The sequence below is a fragment of the Sus scrofa genome, chromosome 2 (assembly GCF_000003025.6).
Source record: "Sus scrofa isolate TJ Tabasco breed Duroc chromosome 2, Sscrofa11.1, whole genome shotgun sequence".
In the NCBI taxonomy this organism is placed as follows: Eukaryota; Metazoa; Chordata; class Mammalia; order Artiodactyla; family Suidae; genus Sus; species Sus scrofa.
The window spans coordinates 21,609,254-21,634,287 of NC_010444.4; the positions used below are offsets into that span (position 1 = coordinate 21,609,254).

The 25,034-nt window shown below is 39.2% G+C and overlaps 1 protein-coding gene and 1 long non-coding RNA gene across 18 annotated transcripts in view; one reads left to right on the forward strand and one right to left on the reverse strand.

Annotated features, from left to right (window-relative positions):
* The window catches only part of LRRC4C (leucine rich repeat containing 4C), a 1,216,912-nt gene extending 1,191,960 nt beyond the window's left edge, over positions 1-24,952 (forward strand). For all 15 annotated transcript variants that reach the window (XM_021085270.1, XM_021085271.1, XM_021085272.1 and 12 more), the window contains one exon: positions 22,292-24,952. In XM_021085270.1, coding sequence (XP_020940929.1) covers positions 22,334-24,256 — 1,923 coding nt within the window. In that variant the 5' untranslated portion in view covers positions 22,292-22,333 and the 3' untranslated portion in view covers positions 24,257-24,952. The remainder of the gene's footprint in view (positions 1-22,291) is intronic.
* Positions 1-25,034, reverse strand: part of LOC110259679 — a 43,372-nt gene that overhangs the window by 2,242 nt on the left and 16,096 nt on the right. The window contains exon 4 of one of the 3 annotated variants that reach the window (XR_002342048.1): positions 9,532-9,568. The exons of 1 other annotated variant lie outside the window; for it this stretch is intronic. This is a non-coding gene — a long non-coding RNA (uncharacterized LOC110259679). Of the gene's footprint in view, positions 1-9,531; positions 9,569-19,690; positions 19,924-25,034 lie in introns of those variants that run through there. One more of the 3 variants, XR_002342046.1, reaches the window with a different exon arrangement.

Genomic DNA, 25,034 nt, shown 5'->3' on the forward strand with positions numbered 1-25,034 from the left:
AAAAGCTGCAATAGAGTAGAAATGACAGAGTCCCTGAGTCATAGTTGCAAATTCCTTGTACGTTTCTCTCTGCTGATTTAAAAAAACATGGCATCCATAGGACCTATGTGTCATAGTCCCTGCTTGGCACCAGAGATGACTCTCCTTGGGATTCCCTTCACCTTTGAGTGCCTCTCTCTTCAGTCATATTTTATAGACTAAAGATTATCTCAGGGCTGTGGAGGCTCATAGACAGAGCTGGAAATGTGATGCTCTTATGGGACTATTACCAAAACTTCCTCTTCACCCTGACCTCCACCAGCCAATGCTGCCATCTCCATAAACACCTGCACCCTTGACTGTGGCATAGCATCCGCGGAAGTATTTCTACCTAAAGGGAGAGAGGACCTGGAGGCAGCAGGCAAGAGTACTGCCTCTTTGCTCTATGACCTAGGATCCTGTGTCTTTTCATTTCCATTAAACTGTAATCTCCTAGAAGGCAGGATCCTGGATTTATTGATCTATTTAGTCTAGGGCCTAGGAGTCATAGTTGGCCCTCTATAAATATTTCTCAAAAGAATGAATGTCTTGCCTTCTAAAAAGTCCATATTTAAGCTGGGGACTGGGGTTTAATCTTCTCACCTCTCCTTTCCCTAGCACATTGCCTGACACATAGTAGGTGGAAATTGTGTGTTTGTTCAGTGAAAGAACAAAGATGTGAATGAGGCCATCAATCAGACGATTCCCTGAAGCCAAATTAAAGTCTCAGCCAATCTTTTCCAACCATCAGAGACAGAAAAGTCATCCTTTGCCAGACCACCAGGAATAATGCCCTCAGAGTAGCTGTTTATTTTGGAAGGCAGAAACTAATCTGAAGCTATTTACTTTATTTTTATATTCAAATGCCTATAAAACAGAAAAACACCAGAGACCTATTCATTGCTCACACATGATCTATGGGGTAATAATGTACTTGCTCTTCCAGCTGTGGTGCCCTTTGGTGCTATCTCGGGTTTAATTGAAAATATGCTGTGACCTTGGTTTTGTTCCCTGGGCATGGGGGAGGGGATAATTGGCATGAGACCGCTGAAGAATACCAATTTACGAACTCATTCGGCTAATTTGGGGTTCACCTGCAGGAAATTACCAGTGAAATCCTGGAAAGAAGAGGATGCATTTTATTTGCATGCCACTCACATGACGCTAATGACTTTTTTAAAATTAACTTTTTATTCGGCCGTACCTATGTGTTGAATTCTAAATGCTGTGTGCGTGATAATATTGTCCCTTATAGTCTCATGTTTCATCATAACTAAACAAACAGCTTATGAATTGCAGTCCAAAAAAATGCCTGTGTTCCACTCTTAACTTAAGGGGTTTCCATAGAAACCGTGGGCAGCAAGTTTAACTGACGTTTATTGGACTTGAGACTCTATGTAGCATTGATAGGCTCTGTTTTTCTCTCTGGCTCTCTGTATGTTTCTTTCTCTTCCTTTAATCTTCACAACCATCCCTCCCCCTCAGTCTCCAGGTCCTCCTTTTCCTCCCCCCTCCCTTCTCTTATTAGCATTGAGGAAGTAATTTGGACTCAGTTAGATTTAACAAATGCAATAATACTAAAATGAGCTCTGATACTTAAGTATAATTGTGTTATTAGCTGGAAATGTTTTTCTTCAAAAACAAAAGAATTGAAAGTGAAGTTTACTGAAGTGGCACATGTTGGTGAAAAGGAACCCTTAGCTGCTTGTTGAAAGTTTGCAGTTGACAGAGTTCCCATCCTGGCACAGGGGAAACGAATCTGACTAGTAATCATGAGGTTGCAGGTTCGATCCCTGGCCTCCCTCAGTGGGTTAAGGATCCGGCGTTGCCGTGAGCTGTGGTGTAGGTCGCAGACGTGGCTCAGATCTGGTGTTGCTGTGGCTCTGGCATAGGCCGGCAGCTACAGCTCCAATTAGACTCCTAGCCTGGAAACCTCCATATGTTGCAGGTGCGGCTCTAAAAAGACAAAAAAAAAAACAAAAACAAAAACAAAAAATGAAAGTTTGCAGTTGACATAGCACAGTCCAGAAACGGCTTTTCTTTGACTCGGTTACCCAGACTGATGTTTCTCCTCCGTCCTCGTTTTCACTCTTCTAAATGGAACATATCTTCATTGTGCTGATCATATTCCAAGAGGAATTTAGAAAGAAGAAAACACACTATAGATTGTGTATTTACTATGTGCCAGATAATTTACTAGATAGTTTCATTTAGATTGTCTTAAAGCCACAAAATTTACTGGCAGGCAGTGTTCTGGAAGGAAAATGGATCTGTAGCTGGTGGTTGAAGTGCAGCTTCCCTTCCAGACTGGCTGTAAGCCATGGATATAGTGCTTAAATGCTCTTGGTTTCTCAAAGCCAAATGAATATGAGCACTTTTACGAAGCAGAGTTTAATTAAAATTAGACATGATGATGCAGTCAGTACACCATCACAGTGGTGCTGTTCTCTGTCCCTTTATAAATACTCAAAGTGAGTTGCCTAAAGAGTGACTTCTTGTGGTTTCCAAAGCCACAGAGCTTGTAGAAAGTGTTTGTACAGAGTAGTTGTTAGAAGGGGTAGACTTTACAGACCAGAGGTCAGTTACTAACTGTGTGATTTGGGATAAGTGACAAGCCAACAGAGTATCTGCTTCATGCAGTTGTTCTGAGGATTAAATAAAATCATGCGTGTAAAGCACTTAGGGCATCCGATACATAGAAAGCTGTGTGACAGGTTTTTGCTCTATCTTCCTCCCTCCCCCACTCACCTCCCCGACCTCGCTGATTTCTGTGTAGTACCGACTCGAAGTAAAAAATGATCCATCTCCTAAGTCTAATACATCTAGTCTTAAATTATCTCACAACTCATAAACTATCTCAATTTATCCTGATAATCACAAGAAAGGAGAGACAGATCATATCACACCCATTTTATAGAGAAAGGAGATTCAGAGTCATTATTGGTGAGATCTCCATATAGTGAATGAGGAAATGGGAGTTTTTACCTAGTTCCCTAGGGTTCTTTTTATAATTAAAACTCTCAAAGCCTATGATTCTTAATTGGAGTCCCGATATTCATGAGTTTTAAAGCTTAAACCCAGAAGATTCTAACTCACTATTCTAATAAATGGTGAGAGGAAGAACGTTTTAGCAGGGAACGAGAGAAGGAAGGAAGGGAGAGTAATTGCAAAGTCTGTCTCTTACAGACCTTTTTTGAGTCATTCTCCCAGAATCCAAAAGGACATGAAAAATACACTCCTCCATCCCAGGAACAAATGAGGCATTGGTTTTGTACAGCAATATGCTTTAATGTTGTTGATTAGAAAAAAATGGGGGTTGGGGGGGAGATACAAAGCCAGGTATCTGGCAGAGATATGGGTAGATACCTAGTGAGTTCAGAAGAAGGTACACAGCTAAGACGGAGTGGGATGGGACACAGTTGCTGGAGAAAGTGATTATGGCTACTCCCCTTGCCCCCGACCTGTCCACATGTACATGTCTATTAAAGACTAAACAGAACATCTCTTTAATATATCATCATTGTATGGCTTCAGGGAGCTCAAACTAGGAGATAAAATGTTCGCTCTACTGTTTCTCTGTGTCTTGATGCTTGCCTTATTATTAGAACATTCACCCTGTGTTGTCTTTGAAAGAATCCCTTTAAGCCCCTTTCCCAATTTTGTATTGTTTTAGTTAAAACGAAGTAAAATAATCCTTGAAATCACTTAGCTAGACACAGAAATAGTAGTACTCAGAGTGGTGAATGCACCAAGACAGTAATGGCCCTACAGAAAACCCCTCTTTGGTGAACTCCTTTTTCTGCTCAGAATTCCTCATACATGTTATGTGACACATGGCACTGTTGCCAGACTAGTGAAACTTAATCTCTTTCTTATTTCTTAGATGAAACCGAATTATAAATAGAAATTTTAAGTTTTCCTTCATGTCCTTATAGGTCATCCTGGTAACTTTGGGGTTGGGGAAAGTGGGTTAGAAAAGGAGTATCTCTGAGTTCCCTTCATGGCTCAGCAGTTAAGGAACCTGACTAGGATCCATGAGAATTCAGGTTCGATCCCTGGCCTTACTCAGTGGGTTAAGGATCTGGCATTGCCATGAGTTGTGGTGTAGGTCGCAGATGCGGCTGGATCCTGTATTGCTCTGGCTGTGACGTAGGCCGGCAGCTGTAGCTCCGATTCTACCCCTTGCCTGGGAACCTCCATGTGCTGCAAGTGTGGCCCTAAAAAGCAAAAAGAAAAAAAAAAGGGAATGTCTCTACATGCTCTAGTGTCTAGTGCAGGGTCAACACATTTTTTTCTACAGAAGGTAAGTATTTTGGCTTTGTGAGCTATAGAATCTGTCATAACTACACAATTTTGCACTTTCATGTGAGAGCAACCATAGAAAATACAGACACAAATGAGTGTGGCAGTGTTTCAGTAAAATTTTATGGACACAAACAAATGGGCCACATTTTGCCTGTGGGCAGTAGTTTGTCAACTACTACTCTTAGAATTTTGCCTACATCTCCATCCACCTTCTGTTTCTGCTCACATGGCAGCTACAGCTTAAAAGATAAGACTGGGAAGCGTGGGAGTGACAGTCACATTGTCATTACCCTCATTTTGTGGATCTTACTCCTTGTCATACTTATTTTTGAATAAATTTTATCTTTCCAGCATTCCTTTGGCATAGGAAGAACATGCATTCTATCATCACTTTACAGAAAGGTGTATGTAGAACATGGCTTGTATTAGGTATCACCCCACATCTGTAAGATCCGTGCTGGAATATGACCATCAGCCTTGTGCTTTTATCAATTGGACGATTCTTTTTAAAATGCATCCTTTAGGAAATAAAAAAGATGGTGGGGAAAACATCTAAGAAGTAATTTCTATTACCTAAGCCAAGCAAAAAAAAAAATAGTTAACTAATGGTTTAAACAGGGACATGCACAAGCTTCTGTACATTTGTATCCCATTAAGTTACCGTAAGGGATCCAGTTCTTACTGCTTTTCATGTATATTCTTGAGGTTCCCCCCACCCATGGTATATTTTTGGAAATGATGCATTGTAGGCAAATGAATACAGGAGAACACAGGGAGTTATGGCTTTGCACAGTACTGTATTAACTGAAGCTTATGCATATTGGAACTGAGTCCTCACTTTTCGAGGTTCCATGGTAACTGGGAGCAAATCTGTTATAAAAGAACTGTGGGGGGGAAAAAAAAAAAAAAGAGGACTTGGTTTTGATATTCATGTTCTATGGTTAACATGAACTGCCTTAAGTAAATAAATAAGAATCCAATTTCCAAATGTCTGCATTGGCCATATACTTCCCTCTTTGGTGGTCATTAGGGGGAAACAAAGAAATCGCTGATTTTAGCCATTTCCATTATCTGACATGTCATCACCAAGGTTTCCTCATTATGCAATGTTAACAGTGTTGAGGTTACTTGAAACCAGTTCCAGTTCCAATTAGGAGGCCATCCTTGTTATCTGCATTCTGATTAAATGACGTTGCCTGGAAATCACAGAGAGTCTACTCTGTTTCCTCCCCTTGTTCAGATCTCATAAACACAGACTCAATTAAAGAGTTTCCTTATCAGGTTTTTATGGGTCATTTTAGTGAATTTATTAAGCTCTTAAGTCATGCTGAAAACTGGAAGGCAATGGCCCTGGGATCTTCAGTAGGAGCCAGGATAGATTCACAGGACTTGCTCCGATGTTTTAGGTGGTCTGAAATCTACAGAAGTGAAAGCAGCCAATGATGGGTCAGGAATCAGGGGAGCGAGTGAAGGGTAAGGGAGTTGGGAGTTCCCTGTTGGCCTAGCAGTTAAGGATATGGCATTGCCACCACTGTGGCTTGGGTTTGATCTCTGACCTGGGGACATCTATGTGCTGTGGGTGCAGCCAAAAATAAAATAAGATAAAATAGGTAAAAAAGAAAAATCAAGTCCCTATAACCCATCCCCCAATATTTCCTTTGTCTATTTTTCAGTCTGGTGTTATTTTACTTATGCTACCTTATCCCATTGGTTTTCAGTGTATATCCTAGTAGAAATCAGTTTGTGTCTCTTTTTGCCCTATGCTCACATTCTTCCACACATTTCCCACCCACCACATGCCTGTTTTCCAACAAAGTCTTCTCTCTCTTCTCTCCGCTAGTATGTGTTTTCTATTAATATTCCTCAACCACACTGTGCATTCTTTTCTAGCATTTTCTGCTGTATTATAGTTCCTTGTTTACTCTCTTAAGAATCCCCCTACACTGTGAGATTCTTGATGGGGCATACTTGGCCCTAACTGTCAAGACCTGAGGACTCTGCTTGACACTCAGTAAGTACTCAGCAAATATTACTGAAGGAATAAATGCCTATGTTTTTCTCTCTCTTGGAATACCAGACTGTCTGCTTATCCAAATGTACATATCCTACTAAATCTCTCGTCCACCTAGGCTTCATGGACTGCTTAGACCCCATTGGTTCCCTCTGAACACCAGCCTTCTTTTTTCTAATGGTTGATTTACAATGTTCTGCCAATTCCTGCTGTACAGCAATATATATATATATATATATATATATATGTGTGTGTGTGTATATATATATATATGTGTGTGTGTGTGTATATATATATATATATGTGTGTGTGTATATATATATGTAATTTTTTTCACATTATCCTCCATCCTGTTCCATCACAAATGATTGGATATTGTTCCCTGTGCTATGTAGCAGGATCCCAATGCCCATCCACTCCAAATGCAATAGTTTTCATCTACTAATCCCAGACTCCCAATCCATCCCACTCCCTCTCCCTCTTACTACTCAGCCATAAGAAAGGACAAAATAATGCCATTTGCAGCAACATAGATGGAACTAGAGACTCTCATACTGAGTGAAATAAGTCAGAAAGAGAAAGACAGACACCATATGATATCACTTATATGTGGAGTCTAAAATATGTCAGACTGTCAAATATGTTAAATGATCTATCTATAAAACAGAAACAGATCATGGACATGGAGGCCAGCCTCCTTGTAATTATCACACAATCACATACACACTTGGGATAACACACTGGCATTGGTTCATGACTGTTGTTTGTGTTAGGGATGTCTTAGCATAGTGTTCCAGCATAGTGTTTCCAATGAGCAATGATAGTCAGTGGAAGGAGTTTCCTCATAGATAAAGTTCACACAGTGCTGGTAAACATCCTTAGAATCTTTCTTTTTTTTTTTTTTTTTGGGCTACACCTGCAGCACATGGAAGTTCCTAAGCTAGGGGGTCAAATTGGTGCTGCAATTTCCCGCCTATGCCACAGTCACAGCAACTCAGGATCCAAGCAACATCTGTAACCTATGCTGCAACTTGTGGCAACACTGGATCCTTAACCCACTGTTCGAGGCCAGGGATCAAACCCACATCCTCATGGATACTAGTTGGATTCTTAACACACTGAGCCACAACAGGAACTCCTAGAATTAAATGTTTTTATAGCAGAAATGACTTTAAAGAGTTTCTTTTTCAACATCTTACTATGAAATGAATCCTAGACATCTTTATATAGAATATGTTACATATATATATATATATATATATATATATAAAATATGTGTGTATTTGATTACAATCTAAGAAATCAAGGTTTTGTGTACTCTTTAATAATAAATGGAGAAGAAAATACTTGGGAAAATATTTTAAGGTGATTTAAAAATCTGAATAGCTTTGGATATGTGGTACTTATTCTCTTCAGATTCCTTGCATGACAAATTTAACTGCATTACTCATCATCAAAATCCAAACACCTTTTGGGCATTATTGTTGATTGGTTTGTTTTCAACCTATAAAGGCAATGATGACCTTGGCACAAGGTATTTCCTAAGGGTTAATGAGCAGTTGGGGGTGAATGACTATTAACTCTTCCCAGCTAGTCATCAGTCCCAAGGAAGCATGGGAAGCAAGATCATCAACTGTATTAGCAACTTTCTGAAATCAAATCCTTTACCTAGTTTGCCAAGGACTATGTTTAAAATGGACTTGTTAGATTTTCAAAAGTTTGAGTTCCTTGCCCTCTAATTAACCTGGACAGAAAATATATGACAATGTTAATGTTACTATACAAACGTGTAAAAAGATAAAACATAAGCCTCTGTAGACCAACTGGAGAATGCCATGAGGAGAAAAATAATTTTTCATACTTTGATTAAATGTAATTGGAAATGTTCACCTTATGTTATTTGCTTTCCTTTTATTCCATTTTTCAAGTTGACAGTCTAAATAGACTCATCCTGTGGTGCATCCTGAGAGGCTAAAATAGGTGTTCAGTTTTTGCAATTTAACTTCATTCAACATTAGATTTTTGTCTTATGGGGGATTCTTATTATTAGGCTTTGGTTGTATTTGTTTCAACGGAATGTTATTTTTTTCTCATTCCTGTTAAACTGTTGACCTTCACTAATAATAATGAGCCTGGTGTTTTCTCCTTTGGCATCAGTCATAATTACCCAAAATATTCTAAGAGCTAGATAAACATTAATAATTCAGTTATACCATCTCAGTGCATTTCCCTTTGAGGAATAAATTATGACAACATGAAGGAAAGTTCTAGAACAGAGAAATTCCCATTTCATCATGCAGCATTCTGATCCTTATGTTGACACAAATTCCTTAAGGAAATGACATAGAGTGACAAATTTTCACCTGAGTACCAATGTTTAATGTGTGTGACATGGACCACTATCACCAAGGAAGACTTCATTCCAAAACTTTTCCTAACGGACATTTATCTTGATGAATTTACTCAAGACCTAAGTCTAGTTCTTAGTTTTTTACTCTCCAAAGTTTGATTCTGGTAGCTTGTCATGAGAAAATTGTTGTCACTCTTACTAAACACATAAGAAATATAGAATGGAGAACAGAATGCCAATTTGCTAAATTATAGCTAGAACTGTAACAGACCCTCCAAATACTTAAGTCTGTCACATCTTTTCATGTAAAACTTAAACTTTTTTGGAATCATAAATCTTTTTGAGAATGTGACGATAAAAATCAATGAATAATCTTCCTATGAAAATATACCATCACATTGACACAAAAATTTGCACATAATTTCAAGAGATGTACAAATGGTGTGAAATCCATTCATGGATGTCTTAAGAACCCATGGATTAAGCTATGCATATTCATGGCATAGCAAATTATAATTAAATAAGGTGGCTGATGAGAAATCAGACTAAGAAAATGTGATTACATGATTCAAATTGCTTTAGCATGAAATTATAATAGTCTGATGTATCAATCATTCTCTAAAATTTGATTTCAGCTGTCATCAGGATTAGACAAATAATAACAATAAAAACAACAAACATTTATACAGTATTGACTATATACCAGGCATTTTTCTAAATCCTTTGTATATTAGCTCATGTATCTTCGCAGTAATGGAGTCCATAAATCATAGTATCCAGGAGGTCTCTTGTGGTGCAGTGGATTAGAATCCTGGTTGTCACTGCAGTTGCTCAGGTTGCTGTTGTGCTGCAGTTTTAGTCCCTGGCCTGGGAACTTACACATACTGTGGGAGTAGCCAAAAAAAAAAAAAAAAAAAAAAAAAAATCAGAGCATCCAACCTATAGGCAGTTTTACAGATAAATATTGCACACAGTTGAATCTCTGATTTTTAAAAAGTCTCTATATTCCATTGGTGTTCACTTAATTGTGTAAATAGTTGGTAATCTACGCTGACCAACCTTTCCTTGAGCCTATTAATTCTTCCTTCCTTTTTGTTTCTCCCTCATTATTTCATTTCTCTCTCTCACACACACACACATTTAATACACAGATATTTAGTATACACTGTGTACCAGGTACTTGAATGTGGTATTTAGGATGGAGTTTATTGCTAGTAAGGATAGGTTTTTACCCTAATCTATTGTTTTCAGTCACTCATTTACATGCTGGTTTTTGGTAATCTACTTCCTCACAATCTCCATTTATTTGTAAGTGTTATTGGAGTGCATGGGAGGGCAGAGAGTTATTATTGAGCCTTCTCTTTACTGTTTATACTAAGTGGTGTACCTTTTTTTTTTTTTTTTTGAATTACCTATGGGTCTCGTCAATAGACCTTGATAAAATTAGCTAATCAACCTGGCTCCTAACTGTGAATTGAAATGTGGACTACAGTCAGTAATGCAATTCAGCAAATATTTACTGAGTGCCTAGGCATCATCTGGTTCCTGTTTTTAAGAAGCATATGATTCAATAGATCAAATGCATTCCCAAACGTTTACATTCAAACACAGATTCGATAAATGCTCTTGTCTTGGCATTACAGGTCCTTAGGGGAAGGGTAGATCGATAGTGGCCAGTAAAACCCAGGAAGATCTAGTAGAAATGGTCATTGTAAAATTGTCTCTGATGTTGGGTACCATTTTGAGAGAAAAATCGTGGGAGAAAGAGGAGCAAGGCTTAGAGAAGGAAAAGTAGGGAGTATATTTTTAGAATCTGAAACAGACTGCAGCCTAGACTGTTCTATGGAGAACAGTGGGAGATAAGACTAGGAAAGCAGTATGGCTGAGCTTTGTGGAGAGTCTTACATGTCACACTAAGGCAGCAGTTTTGAAGAGGGCAAATTTGCCCTCAAGGGGACCTTTGGCAATATATGAAGACATATAGATTGTCACAAGTGGGGGTGCTGCTGGCATCTAGTGGGTAGAGGATGTAAGAGTTTAGGCTTTATTCTGTAAGCACTGGGGACCTATTGCTAGGTTATGTTCTTTAGGTCCCTGTGTGTTGTTACACTAAGTGTGCAAAGTGTTACTTTGCACATTTCCCTTGGGAATAATGTATAAAGAAAAGATTGATTTTGGAGGTAAGGAATAGCAGATATCAATCATTTGCTGGACCCTGAATCTGAGAAAAAAGGGAAAAAAAAGAAATGGAAAGAAGTGAAGTTTTCATGCTTTGAGAGGGCTCCAGACTTCAAAATAAGAGTGCAAAACAGAATGCAGGCACTGTGACAGAAAGGCTCATTTTTGATTATTGGAACAGTCTGATTTCATTTCCTGAAGACTGAAATATCAAGCAATGTATGGAGCTTGAGGTTTGAACCTTTTCTCCTTGGCTGTTCATTTTACTAAACCAACACAGTGAGCAACTATCATAAAAATGCAAACAGATCCCCAAATGCCTCAAATCCCGCCCTTTAATTTGAGAAGCAAGTAGTCATCTATATTTCATTTCTTCATAAATAATCAACCTCAAAAAGTGAATATGATCAAAAGGATTCATAAATAGCTAAAAGCTTTATACCAGGTATACTTATCGCTCCTACATCAAGGGAGGCTAAACAAGTATGGAAAACAAATTAATTTTATTTTTAGCCTTGCTGAATCTTTGGCTATACTTCTACACCTGCTTTCCTAAGAAGTAGATTTGATTCTTTGTTGCTAAGACAAAATTGGAGCTGCCACTGCCTATCCCAATCCCTTACCTAATCCATCTTGTTCTTTTGAATTGTGACAGAAGAATTAAGAGATCTTTTTCACCCAATGATTTTCTAAGTAATGGTTCAAATGTGTTCTAGAAGTGGGAATGTGATGATCAAGAGTCTCTTCCAGTTTAAAGATTTGAAGAGGATTTGACTTTCTGCCTGTAAGAATTCTTGTTCTCTGCTCTAAGGGGTCTGACCTAATGGAGTCACCAGAAATCTGAGTCAAACGTCCCTATTCTGAAGTACCACGTGAAGTGGCACGTGAAGCAAATCATAGAAGCAACTTAATGCATCATTGACTTGGAATTTTTAAGGCAATCATGTTATTTTAGGCACACACAGCAGAGGGCATTATCTGGCCAAACTTAAAACAGGGCTGCTATTGACAATAAAAGACAAAGAGAAAGAAAGAAATAGGGAAGACTTTCCCTTAAAAAAAAAAAAAAAAGAAAAGAAAAAAAAAAGCAAGGAGACAATGGAACAACTTTTATATTGCTTTGTTCTCTCTAGCTTTTCTTTGTAGGGAGACTTCTATGAAAATAACTAAAACCTAGACATGGATCATTCCAGAAATTAATGAAATTTCTACTATGTGAGTTGGACTCTATTAGATGCTAAGGCTCAATTAGCAAATGTAACAGTTAGTAGATGTGACATTCTTCAGGTCCTCAGTGAGTTTATAGCCTTATCTGTCTACGAACGTTTGAACACACGTTCTTTCCTGTCTTTAGCAAATGTTTGATGAGTATTTTTCTGGGAGAATATCACTAGGGCAGATAAATACATCTCCATGGAACTTAGCATTCCACCCAGAGGAGCAGGCAGTAAGAAAATAAATGTTGAAGGGTAGAAGAGAAGTGTCGAATTAGAAGTACTGTGATGAAAATTAAAAATGGTGATCTGATGACGATGGAGGGTCTTATTTCGTCTGGGTAATCAAGAAAGAATTTTCTGAGAAGGTAAAACTTAAAAAGAGTCTTGAGTGACAAGGAACATCAACCATGAAAAATCAAAGCACATGTGTTACAGGCAGAGGGAACCTTAGTGCAAAGGTCCTGAGGGAGGAGAAGGCTTGGCGCATTTGAGTCATGAGGGAAATTCAGTATGGTTGAAGAGAGAAGGGAAATGAAGAGAAGTTGACAGAAAAGAGAGGTTAGGTAAGCATCAGAGAATCATGTATGTACTGGAGGCCAAAACTGTTTACGTTTTCCTCTAAAAGGGTAGGAAGTTAATAGGAGCATTTTCAACTGAAGAATGACCCAAATATATTGTTAAACTTTGTTCTAAATGCTGTATGAAGAGTTGATTGTGGTAAGGCATTTGCAAACGGAGAGAGACTGGGAAGAGGGTATTTCAGTGTTTCAAGTTAGAAATAAAGATGATTTGGTCTAGAAAAGGACAACGAGGAAAAATAGATCCAGTTATATTTTACAAGTAAAGTCAGATGAATAGGTTGTGCTGAGTGTAAATAATAAGAAATCAAGGAAGATCTTTATATTATTTTTCCTTGAGCAATTGGACGTGTGGGCATGGCATTTATGAAGGTGCAGGGGCAGGTTCAGAAATTTTCTTTCAGTATGTGTTATGCTATTCAATTCATGTAACCCTCTCCAAATCCCTCCCTCATCCCTCCCACTTAGTAAGGTGCAGTTTAGAGAAGGCCAGTTTACCAAAGATTGGTTAGTAATATGCAGCCAACCCTCTAACCTACCTCATTTCACTCTAAATCTGGTTTTCGTTCCGCTATGTTTTGCTAATATAGATTGGGTGTCTCTATGCTTCAGCATTGTTTCAAGTTGGAAAGTACAGTATGTCATCAAGGAACCAAAACTGAATGCATGTTGAGTAGTCCTTTGTGCATAATTTACAGTGTGGACACGAGCGTCATTAAAGATCAAAGAAGCATCTTCCCTTACTTGTGCATCAGCGTTTCCAAAGCGATACCCTGCTTCCTCTCTGTGTAACCTGGTATTTTTTTTTTTTAATGTGACCATATACGGAAGCTAATTTTGCCAACATTGGTATTTCATGCTCTTCAGGATTTCAACTAGGGCTGATTAATTTGAAGTTATACACATCTCGGCAGTCAGATAATCAGATTGAAGATCAGTTCCATTTAATTCTAAAGTAATGCTAGGAATGCCAATTATTGAAGTCATCTGACTTTTCCATCAACCGCTCCTCTCTCCGTTTTCTTTTACGCACAAGGGCAGGGCCCTCCTAAAATAATATTCTCACCAATGCCCTTTTGTGCTTAAGATCCTAGAATTTCTTCCTAAGTTTCTTTACTGAAGAAAAACTCTTCTACCGGGCATGCAGTGGCCCTCAGTTGGGCCAACTTAATTATCTAAATTCTGTAATATAAGCCTTTTTTTCTTTTATTTCATGCTCCTACCCCTCTGCTTTTACAAGTCATCTCTTACCTCCTCCCCCGGCACCTTGCCTCAATACAAGTTTATATCCCCTTAAAGAGCTAAATAAAACCCCAAACCCTCTTCTTAAAACTTTCCCTGATTATCTGTGATTTCTGACAATGCTTTATGGCATGTAAATATTGAAAACATTGAATTATATTAGTATCTAGATACATATATGTGCACTTTTTATTCTTTATAGGTGTCTATGTGTTTGTATTACAGCTCTGATAAGATTGTAAAGTTCACTTTAACTCTCTTACACCCCTTATTATACTCTCCAGAATATAACAACATGTTGGCCACATTGTTCCTTCTGTTTTTTCTCACTTTTCTTTTTTTGATACATATTTCTCTCTGCTCACTTCTTTTTCTTCTCTAATGATATTGCTATCTTGTCATCTCTAAACACTAGCCATATATATTCTTTTATTATTAGTTAGATAACTCTTCTAGAAAAGTGAAAATGCAGACCTGAGTTGTTTTTTTTTTTTTTTTTTCCTTAAACCTCAATTTTGAAAAATTCCATCATTTTCAAGAAGCATTGCAAGGTCAGTGTATATAGCCAAAGAGCCTCCTGTTGACTTGACAGGTTGAATCCCTGGGTTATAGCCATTTAAACATGGTATCATTTCCATTACATTTGCCTTGAGGGTCAGCCCTGGGCATATTTACAAAAAATTTCTTTCTCTGAAAATCTGTAGAAAAACATTCCTGCACAAAGGGTGGAAAGCTCAACAGATTTGCAACATTGGCTTTCAAATGGGAAAAAAATGAATTATATTAGGAAATATTTGTGAAATAAATTTGATTTGGAGGGATGAGCTCCCTCTGATAATGGTATTATTTAATTTGCTATTTTTTTCCTTTCCTGTGCATTCTAACAGTCTTTAAAATTTAAAGAGCCATCCAGAGAAATGATTTCAATAGAGTCTTCTTACCGAGGTGGCAACGGGCCTCTCCTCCTTTCTCATAAGCAAATCATGTTACCTCAGCTTACTTTGTTCTCTTGGGTAGGTCTCAGATTTATAAAGGTATAAGAAATAGAACTTTTCTGTCTTAATTGTCTTGTACTTGTTATTGGTTTTGGGAAGTAGAAGATAGGGAGAGAGAAAGAGGAGAATGAATATGAAATGATCAGGATAGGTGTGGCTGTAAGTAACCAGAAAAACAATGAACTATTTATACTGTAAGGAAATGCATATTGTACATAATAATCAAACACAGAAAATAATTATGGGATTCATTGATCTAGCTGCTTATCACAGTATCAAGAATGCAAATTGTTCCCCTCTTTCCATTTTTCCTTCCTTAGCACCTCAACTTTGTCCTCAGGCTGCCTCCTCTCTTGGCCACAAGATGGCTGCAGCAACTCTTGGTATCTAATACTCACAACAATACCCAGAAACACAGGGAAGAATTACTCCCATCCTTGTGTCTTTCCTCATATTAGTGGGAGGAAAAAAACTTCCCCAAGCCCCCTCAGCTGACCTCTCCTCGCCTCTCACTGGCCAAATTGTGTCACATGTCCAGACCTGACCAGTTTCTGGCAATGGGCATGGTACAGCCAATGTTTCTTTGGAGAGAAACTCAGAAAAGTAGAATCCAAAAGTTAGCCCACCATCTGTTTTGATGCCCTGTGAACTAAGAATGGGAATTTTTAAGTAGTTGAAAACAAATTTTAAGATTATTTTGAGACGCACGAAAATTCAAATTGATGCCCATAAGTAGTGTATCTGGAACACATCAAGCACACTCATTTACCTTTTGTCTATGGCTACTTGCAAGCTACAGAGAGTAGAGGAGTTACAGCAGGAGACCATAGGCCTATGAAGCCTAAGCTATTTACTATCTGGTCCTGTACAGAAGAAGTGTTCTTGGTTCTAGCTTAAGCCGGATTCTGTTAACCCACCAAGACTAGGTCAGCCTCTGGAAGTTCCCATTGTGGCTCAGTGGTAAAGAGCCTGACTAGTATCCATAAGGATGCAGTTTTGATTCCTGGCCTTGCTCAGTGGATTAAGAATCCAGCATTGCCCTGAGCTGTGGTATAGTTTGCAGATGTGGCTCAGATCCTGTGATGCTATGGCTGTGACACAGACCAGTAGCTGCTGCTCTGAGTCAACCCCTAGCCTGGGAACTTCTATATGGGTGGGTACGGCCCTAAAAAACAAAAAACAAAAAACAAAAAACAAAAACAAAAACAAAACCTCCCAAAGCAGATAATATAGTTTTGTGGGGTTTTTTGGGTTTTTTGTTTTGTTTTGTTTTGTTTAGGATGGGGATGAATCTTCCTGAATACAATTTGGTAGAGAAAGAGTAATGGAATAGGATGTTGGGTAGGCAATAAATGTGGAGAGAAGAGGGGAGGGAGGGAGACAGATGAGAGAGGTTGAGATTCAAACCTTTTTTTTTTTTTTGTCTTATGTCGGGCATGGAGGTTCCCAGGCTAGGGGTCTAATCAGAGATGTTGCCTACGCCAGAGCCACAGCAACACAGGACCCGAGCCACATCTGCGACCTACACCATAGCTCACAGCAACACCGGATCTTTAACCCACTGAACGAGGCCAGGGATGGAACCCGAAACCTCATGGTTCCTAGTCATATTTGTTTCTGGTGCACCACAATGGGAACTCCAAGATTCAAACCTATTTTAAGTGAATAACCCATCTTTAGTCTTACAAAAAAAAATCCATTCCAAAAATGTCACTAACACAAATTGTTGAGAAGACAGAGCTGAGTTCCTTACTAAGGGGAAGCGCTACCCCACAAAAGTTGGGGAGTGTCTGTGAGTAGAGTGGTGAAGATTAACATTCAATTATAAGAATTGAATGTTTGATTTTTAGGAGGTATTTCAACTGGAAATTCAATTAGGATCAGGTAAGACTTAGGACTCAGTAATCAGGATTGGAGGAAACAGCAAGGGAAGGCAGAAGATTCAAAGAATCTTACAGCATAGACATCTGTTAATGCTTTCCATGGAAGAGTTGATCAATATTTGGGCAAGTTACTGCAAAGACAGTGAAACTGTTTGCTTTGGCCGGAGAGTTCCATGAGAGGATAGAGAAGTTAATAGAGACCCTGGAGAACAAGGTCAAGTTGATGTTGGTGGTAAGGTACCATCTGGAGGGCTCAGTGTCCATTCTGAGTGTGGGGTTAATGGCTGTGATAATGTTTTCATTATTTAGAAAGGTTTGTTGAAAATACCTAGGCATGGGAGTGTGTGGTCTGTTGAGATGGGAGGGGTGATTGTGGTTAACTGAATTGATCCTTCTCCAACCTCACTTCCAAACTAGTTCCAATGTCTAGACAACCATCTATGCTGACATAGCAATGATACTGTGCTAAATAAAGCTCTCCCATTAGTTACTCTCCCTCCTGCTGTTGCTTCTGTGTCTCTCGGTGCGCTGAAGCATGGGTGAGAAAAGAAGGTCTCTTGGCAAAGTCAGGACATCCTCTGGGATGAGAAAAGAAGAAAGGTCTCTTGGCAAAGTCAGGATATCCTCTAGGATGAGGCTAAAAGTATTATAGTTTAATTCAAAACCCACACCGATCCATTTGTAAATAAATGCTGTGAGATGACATCGTAATGGATAGTGGGTACCTTTAAACTGATTTCCTTTAGATATGATAAAAACATCTTCTGAAAAGATATGTTGAAACATGGCTTTTGATGTAAAATAACATAATTTAGATTTAAAAATAGAAAACTTTTTGTTGATAGCGGTTTATTTGATTCAGGACATGTACTAAGCATTATTTGCTGCAGGTTATAAATTAGCTTTGAACCAGCTATAATTCATAAATTGTTACTTATGACTGATATATGGGAATTCTCATTAATTACAATGGCAAAAAGACCTTGAAGTAAGCAAGAAGGAGAAAATAAAAACAACTCAGGGATTGAAAAAGGGAGACACGTATAATCTAACATTAAGAGCAACATATCATATTTGTACGTGTTCTACTGATAGTATGTTTCTGACCATTCCAATTAATCCTCACCACAACTTTGAATAAGAGGCATCAGGTGTTATTCCTATCTTACAGAAGAGGAAGTTGCTCTCATCAGTTTATTTTTAATATGTATTCAATATTTATCATACATTACTATTATGAGCCTGTATATATACAGGGTCAATGCCAACTACAATATATATATGGTGTCATATATATATATATATATATATATATATATATATATATCAGTGCTAACAAAACCATCTGAGTAGACAACAATGTTGTTTCCCTTCTATAGAGGAGGAAAGGTAATTATAGAGAGAAGTAACTTTCCCAATTGTAGGGTCATAGACGTTCACACAGATGTATAAGTTTAGGAAGTTTTCACTCTGGACCACCTTCTCTCTTGACCACTGGATGTGGCTGCCTTTCGTATTTCATATTTTAAAGGGAAAAAGTTAGCAAATGTCAGAGTAAGGGATTATCTTTTTCACTTTTGTGCTACTTCCAGTCAACCAGTTATTTTGACCTGTGTTGCCAGAGATCCTAGGATTCTAGAAAAGAGTCATGGGTTGGGAGGTGGGAAGAGAGGGAGAAGCAGCATACTAGGACCTCAATCCTAAAAACATCAAGCAGTTCACATATTTATGTACTATTCTTTTTTCTTTTCTTTTCCTTTTTTTCACCCGTCATTAAGTTCCCAATTATCTTTAGAAGTGTGAGTTGGGGAAAGGGGAGAATATGAAAGAAAAGGCCAAATCACATGAATGGAAACTTTTCACTGGTCATGATTACTGGCAATTTAAATAGCAATTCTATTTAAAATGGAAATCTACAGGGGTTTTTTCAGGTCATGTTTAAATTTACAATGAAAGATAACTCCTGATCTAACTCAGGGTGAGAAGCCTGCCAAGAACACCATTGTGGCGTGAATAATTTCAGTGAGGTCTAGGACATAGGGGCTGTCCTGGTATTTAGCCTTGGGATGATAAGGTCAGAGGGGTGGGAGCCCAAGTGTAAAAGTCCCATAAGAACCTGAAGTGGTTGATGTACATACTTCAGATTGGTTGATTTGAATATGAAAGGCCTGCTTGTGGGCCAGTCCTTTGCTATCTCTAGGAACTGGCTAGCCCTTGGAGGGAGGGACGGTCTCTAGGATCAGCAAAGCTTTGATATTAAAACATCATAAAATTTAGAAAATCAAAAGGTATGAGTAATACATTGGTACACAACTTTCTGCATAGGAAAACTACTGGAATTAGTTATGAACTATTTTGCACATTTTCAATGGTCATTTTATTTAGTGCCTACAGCATGCATGTAGTGTGTTGTCTGTAGGCTCAAAGGAGACCGTGAGACACAGCCTCTGTCCTCAGGGAGTTTACAGGTTAGTGTAGGAAACAGACCCAGGGATAAACGTTCATAGTACTGGATGGTGTGAAAAGTCAACCCAGAGCTGCAAGAGCTTTGAGGAAGGAAGCAGACTGGTTTCCCTTGGAGGCTGGAAGAAAGAGTAGCAACTCAGAACCTACCAGTCAAGTTTTCTTGCTGCTGGAGGGAAGGACACCCACACAGACTCTGAAGCCAGAAAGCATCTATGACTTTAAACCTCACCTTCTTGAGACTCAGGTCCCTTTCTGCAGTTCCTTGAATGTGGGTATGTGTTTAAGGGTTTCTAATGACAGGTGCCTTTACTGAGTAAAGCATCTTGGGAAAGAGCCTCTTCTATGTCTTGTGTACTCTGAGAAAACATAGTTATTTACAAATGTTTACTTACATTGAGAACCTCACCACTCGTGGAAGGGTTATATCCCAAGTAGGAGACAGCCCTTTCCTCCTCAAGACCTTGGATGGTGGGCATGGTAGTGATGGTCGAGAAAGCCCACATCTCCTTGGCATTGAATTCTCCCAAAGGCTCACTTAGAGTAACTGGAAGAGCCTCCTAATTTTTCTCCTTGCTGCTGGTTTCTTCCAAAGCTCTTCTGTCTCCCATATTAGTCTAACATTATCATTCATAATAACAAAGCTGATGATAGCATTTCTTTCTATAAGCAGAACGTGTCCCCTGCAGGATAAAACAGGGACTCTTAAGTGTGATATCACTGACTCTTCAGTCTGGAGCAGATCTCACCCCAGCTTCTTTCCCAATCTCCTCCCCCACCTTCAATCCTCTTGGAAACTTTTTATGGTTCCTTGTTTGTACTAACATCCTTCATGTGTCCTTGTCTTGGCTCAGGCTGGGCCCTCTGCTCTTCTTACCTTTATCAACTTCTACAAAATCAAATGACCCTCCTCTTTGAAAATCCTCTGATTTTCCAGCACAGATTGAGTGGCTTTCACTTCATTGCCCTTGTGCCAATGTTGCTTGTCTCATAGCAATGGACTTTTATTATTAAGCTTCATCTGTTTGCCTATCTGTCTCATCTTTTGAATTATAATTTCCTCAAGGATAAGAATTATATTTTCATATTTGTATGCCCAGTACTTAGCAAAATGTCTGGTTAAGGGAAATAAGAATAGTAGAAGTAATACTAACACTACTACTACTAACATCCAACATTACTGAGTTCTTTCAATATGTAAGGCGTCATTCTAAGCTCCTTCATGAATATTAACATGTTTTATTTTCACAGCAATACCAGGGTTATATAATATTATCATTCTCATCTTGCAAATGAGGTTGAGCCATAGAGAGGATACTTGTCCAAGGTGACACATAATAAATACTAAAATAAATTACTTCCTCAGTGCCTTTTTGAATTAGACAGGGTGATCCTTCACCCCACCCCTTTTTCCTTCCCAAGAGATTCATAGAAGAGGCACGAGATGAGAAATTTAGGGGAGGTCATTACACAAGTACCCAATGCATGATAAGCCAGTTAAGTGGGGGATATACTAGGTTACACAAGCTTCTTTTGAATTCCTCTTTGTTCTGGAAGAGATGCAGAAACTGAGTGGTTTTATTTCCCTTCTCAGGTATCTATTTAAAAGTAGGGACATAATACATATAATAATTGTGTTATATGAAGATATTTTCTGTAAAAAACATTGTATTTCATGAGTCATGATTTAATTTGTGGTATGTCTACCTATGCATAGCAGTTGGCCATGAGTTTTTATATATGAAAATCTCAAGAAATTAATGTATATTTGTGCATGTCGCTATTTCAGTGTATTTTCACAGGTACCCTATGTTAACTTGCCAGTGTTTACAGCTGAGGTCACCCCTAAAGGAAAGGTATTTTAACAATTAACTGTGAAAAATATTTTGCCTTTGCTATCATTCTTGCAGAGGCTTTTTTTTTTTTTTTTTTTTTTTTTTTTTTTTTTTTTTTTGTCTTTTTGCTATTTTCTTGGGCCGCTCCCGCGGCATATGGAGGTTCCCAGGCTAGGGGTTGAATCAGAGCTGTAGCCACTGGCCTACGCCAGAGCCACAGCAACGCATGATCCGAGCCTCGTCTGCAACCTACACCACAGCTCACGGCAACGCCGGATCGTTAACCCACTGAGCAAGGGCAGGGACCGAACCTGCAACCTCATGGTTCCTAGTCGGATTCGTTAACCACTGCGCCACGACGGGAACTCCCAGAAACTTTTTCATGGAGTGTTTGAGATCATTTGCTCCTGGTCCAGGGAGATGAACATCTGAGCCCTGGTTCTGAACTAACCATGTGACTTCATGCATGTTACTTCCCCTACAATTAAATTTCTTCATCTTGAAGAGGCTATCATAGTTCCTTCCTCCGAGGAGAGCTACAGGGATGAGAAAGGAACAGGGCATACAGCCTTTCCAATTACAAAGGGCCCCACATTCTGAAGGGCCCTGTGCTTGGCTTAATGCTCAGTTGGAACTGATTTGAAGTCCTTAATAATTTTTAACAAGGCATCTTCCATTTTCATTTTGCATTGGGCCCTGCAAGCAATGTAGCCCTTCTTGGATGGGATGGTTTGTGGTCTGTAGCCTGTGGGGCCTACCATATAGAATAACCCTCAATAAAATGTCAGCATTTAATAATTTTACAAGAGAGTTTTTAGTTTATTGAGTAGAGCCGCCTAATTTTATTTTCTGACCTTTCCCAGTCGGGTCTGGACATTGAACCTAATGATGGAGTACATCTCGTCTGTCCTCACATGTTCAGGTCATACACGGTTGGTGAACACTACAGTAAGCCTCTCTACCCCACTCTTCCTTTTCTCTGTGATTGCACTCCTCATAGAATGTGGGCTGTGGCTGGCAGCCAACTCAAAGTACAGAAACACGTCTTGGTACATGTGAGCCACGTCATTCAATAAAAGACATTAGATTTGTTGTTTTCTTGGTCTGAGAAATGATGGCTTGAGCTGATATAATGTCCCAGTGCCAGTGACTCTAGAAAGACATTTGAAGGAGATCTAATACCTTTTTTTTTTTTTTTGCTCTGATTATATTGCAGATTATTTGAACTCCAGAAGGACCAACACCAGATAAATTATGAATGTTGAACAAGATGACCTTACATCCACAGCAGATAATGATAGGTCCTAGGTTTAACAGGGCCTTATTTGACCCCCTGCTTGTGGTGCTGCTGGCTCTTCAACTTCTTGTGGTGGCTGGTCTGGTGCGGGCTCAAACCTGCCCTTCCGTCTGTTCCTGCAGCAACCAGTTCAGTAAGGTGATTTGTGTTCGGAAAAACCTACGGGAGGTTCCAGACGGCATCTCCACCAACACTCGGCTGCTGAACCTCCATGAGAACCAAATCCAGATCATCAAAGTGAACAGCTTCAAACACTTGAGGCACCTGGAAATCCTACAGTTGAGTAGGAATCACATCAGAACAATTGAAATTGGGGCCTTCAATGGTCTGGCAAACCTCAACACCCTGGAACTCTTTGACAATCGTCTTACTACTATCCCCAATGGAGCTTTTGTATATTTGTCTAAACTGAAGGAGCTCTGGTTGCGAAACAACCCCATTGAAAGCATCCCTTCTTATGCTTTTAACAGAATCCCTTCTCTGCGCCGGCTAGACTTAGGGGAGTTGAAAAGGCTTTCATACATCTCAGAAGGTGCCTTTGAAGGTCTGTCCAACTTGAGGTATTTGAACCTTGCCATGTGCAACCTCCGAGAAATCCCTAACCTCACGCCGCTCGTAAAGCTGGATGAACTGGATCTTTCTGGGAATCATCTGAGTGCTATCAGGCCTGGCTCTTTCCAGGGGCTGATGCACCTTCAAAAACTGTGGATGATCCAGTCCCAGATTCAAGTGATTGAACGGAATGCCTTTGATAACCTTCAGTCACTGGTGGAGATCAACCTGGCACACAACAATCTAACGTTACTGCCTCATGACCTCTTCACACCCTTGCATCATCTAGAGCGGATACACTTACATCACAACCCCTGGAACTGTAACTGTGACATACTGTGGCTCAGCTGGTGGATAAAAGACATGGCCCCCTCCAACACAGCTTGCTGTGCCCGGTGTAACACTCCTCCCAATTTGAAAGGGAGGTACATTGGGGAGCTTGACCAGAATTACTTCACCTGCTATGCTCCTGTGATTGTGGAGCCCCCAGCAGACCTCAATGTCACTGAAGGCATGGCAGCTGAGCTGAAATGTCGCGCCTCCACGTCCCTGACCTCTGTATCTTGGATCACTCCAAATGGAACGGTCATGACCCATGGGGCGTACAAAGTGCGGATAGCTGTGCTCAGCGATGGTACGTTAAACTTCACGAATGTAACCGTGCAAGATACAGGCATGTACACATGTATGGTGAGTAATTCTGTTGGAAATACCACCGCTTCAGCCACTCTGAATGTTACTGCAGCAACCACTACTCCCTTCTCTTACTTTTCAACCGTCACAGTAGAGACTATGGAACCTTCTCAGGATGAGGCTCGGACCACGGATAACAATGTGGGTCCCACTCCAGTAATTGACTGGGAGACCACCAACGTGACCACCTCTCTCACGCCACAGAGCACAAGGTCAACAGAAAAAACATTCACCATCCCTGTGACTGACATAAACAGTGGCATCCCAGGAATTGATGAGGTCATGAAGACTACCAAAATCATCATTGGCTGTTTTGTGGCCATCACACTCATGGCCGCAGTGATGCTCGTCATTTTCTACAAGATGAGAAAGCAGCACCATCGGCAAAACCATCACGCCCCGACAAGGACTGTTGAAATCATTAATGTGGATGATGAGATTACAGGAGACACACCCATGGAAAGCCACCTGCCCATGCCTGCTATCGAGCATGAGCACCTAAATCACTATAACTCTTACAAATCTCCCTTCAACCACACAACGACAGTTAATACAATAAATTCAATACACAGTTCAGTGCATGAACCGTTATTGATCCGAATGAACTCGAAAGACAATGTACAAGAGACTCAAATCTAAAACATTTACAGTTACGAAAAACACTCAAAAAAAAAAAAAAAGGACAGTTTATTAAAAATGACACAAATGACTGGGCTAAATCTACTGTTTCAAAAAAGTGTCTTTACAAAAAAAAAAACAAAAAGAAATTTATTTATTAAAAATTCTATTGTGATCTAAAGCAGACAAAATTATGTGTATTCCTCAGAACCTGTTTTTGCTGCACTTATTTACTATTTTCCCACATCTCGTCCCTTCCCTGATTGCCATATTTTTCATAGGAGATCTCAATTCCCTAAAGAACTGGTCTAGGAAATTTTGTAAGAATTCTGTTACACTTTGAAATTTTTATGGTGAATTCTAGTGGTGAGATCCAGTCTATTTTGTCTCCCCCCCCGCAACCTCTTTTCTTTCTCCCCCTCATGCCCTTATGACATAGTCCAATGGGGAATGCAATACTACAAATAGATTTTTAAGAGAGAACAAGGAAAAAAAAATGCAAGATCTTATATTTTTCATGTAATGACCTGTTCTGTATTTATGAGGAGGACCATTCAATGGAAAAGAAAAAAAAAAAAAAAAAGTAAGCAAACAACAGATTAATTTCCATATGAGCATCTATAAAACCCATGATCTTTTAAACAAATCTAGAACCAGAATTTGTAGTTCAAAAGCTAAAAATAAGATTATAAATAAAATATTGTTGGTTTTTCTGTACCTGTACACAACTCATTTGTAGTATGGCTCAAATGTGAGAAACTTGAAGGTAATTAGATTCTTACTTTCTAAGAAAGGTAAT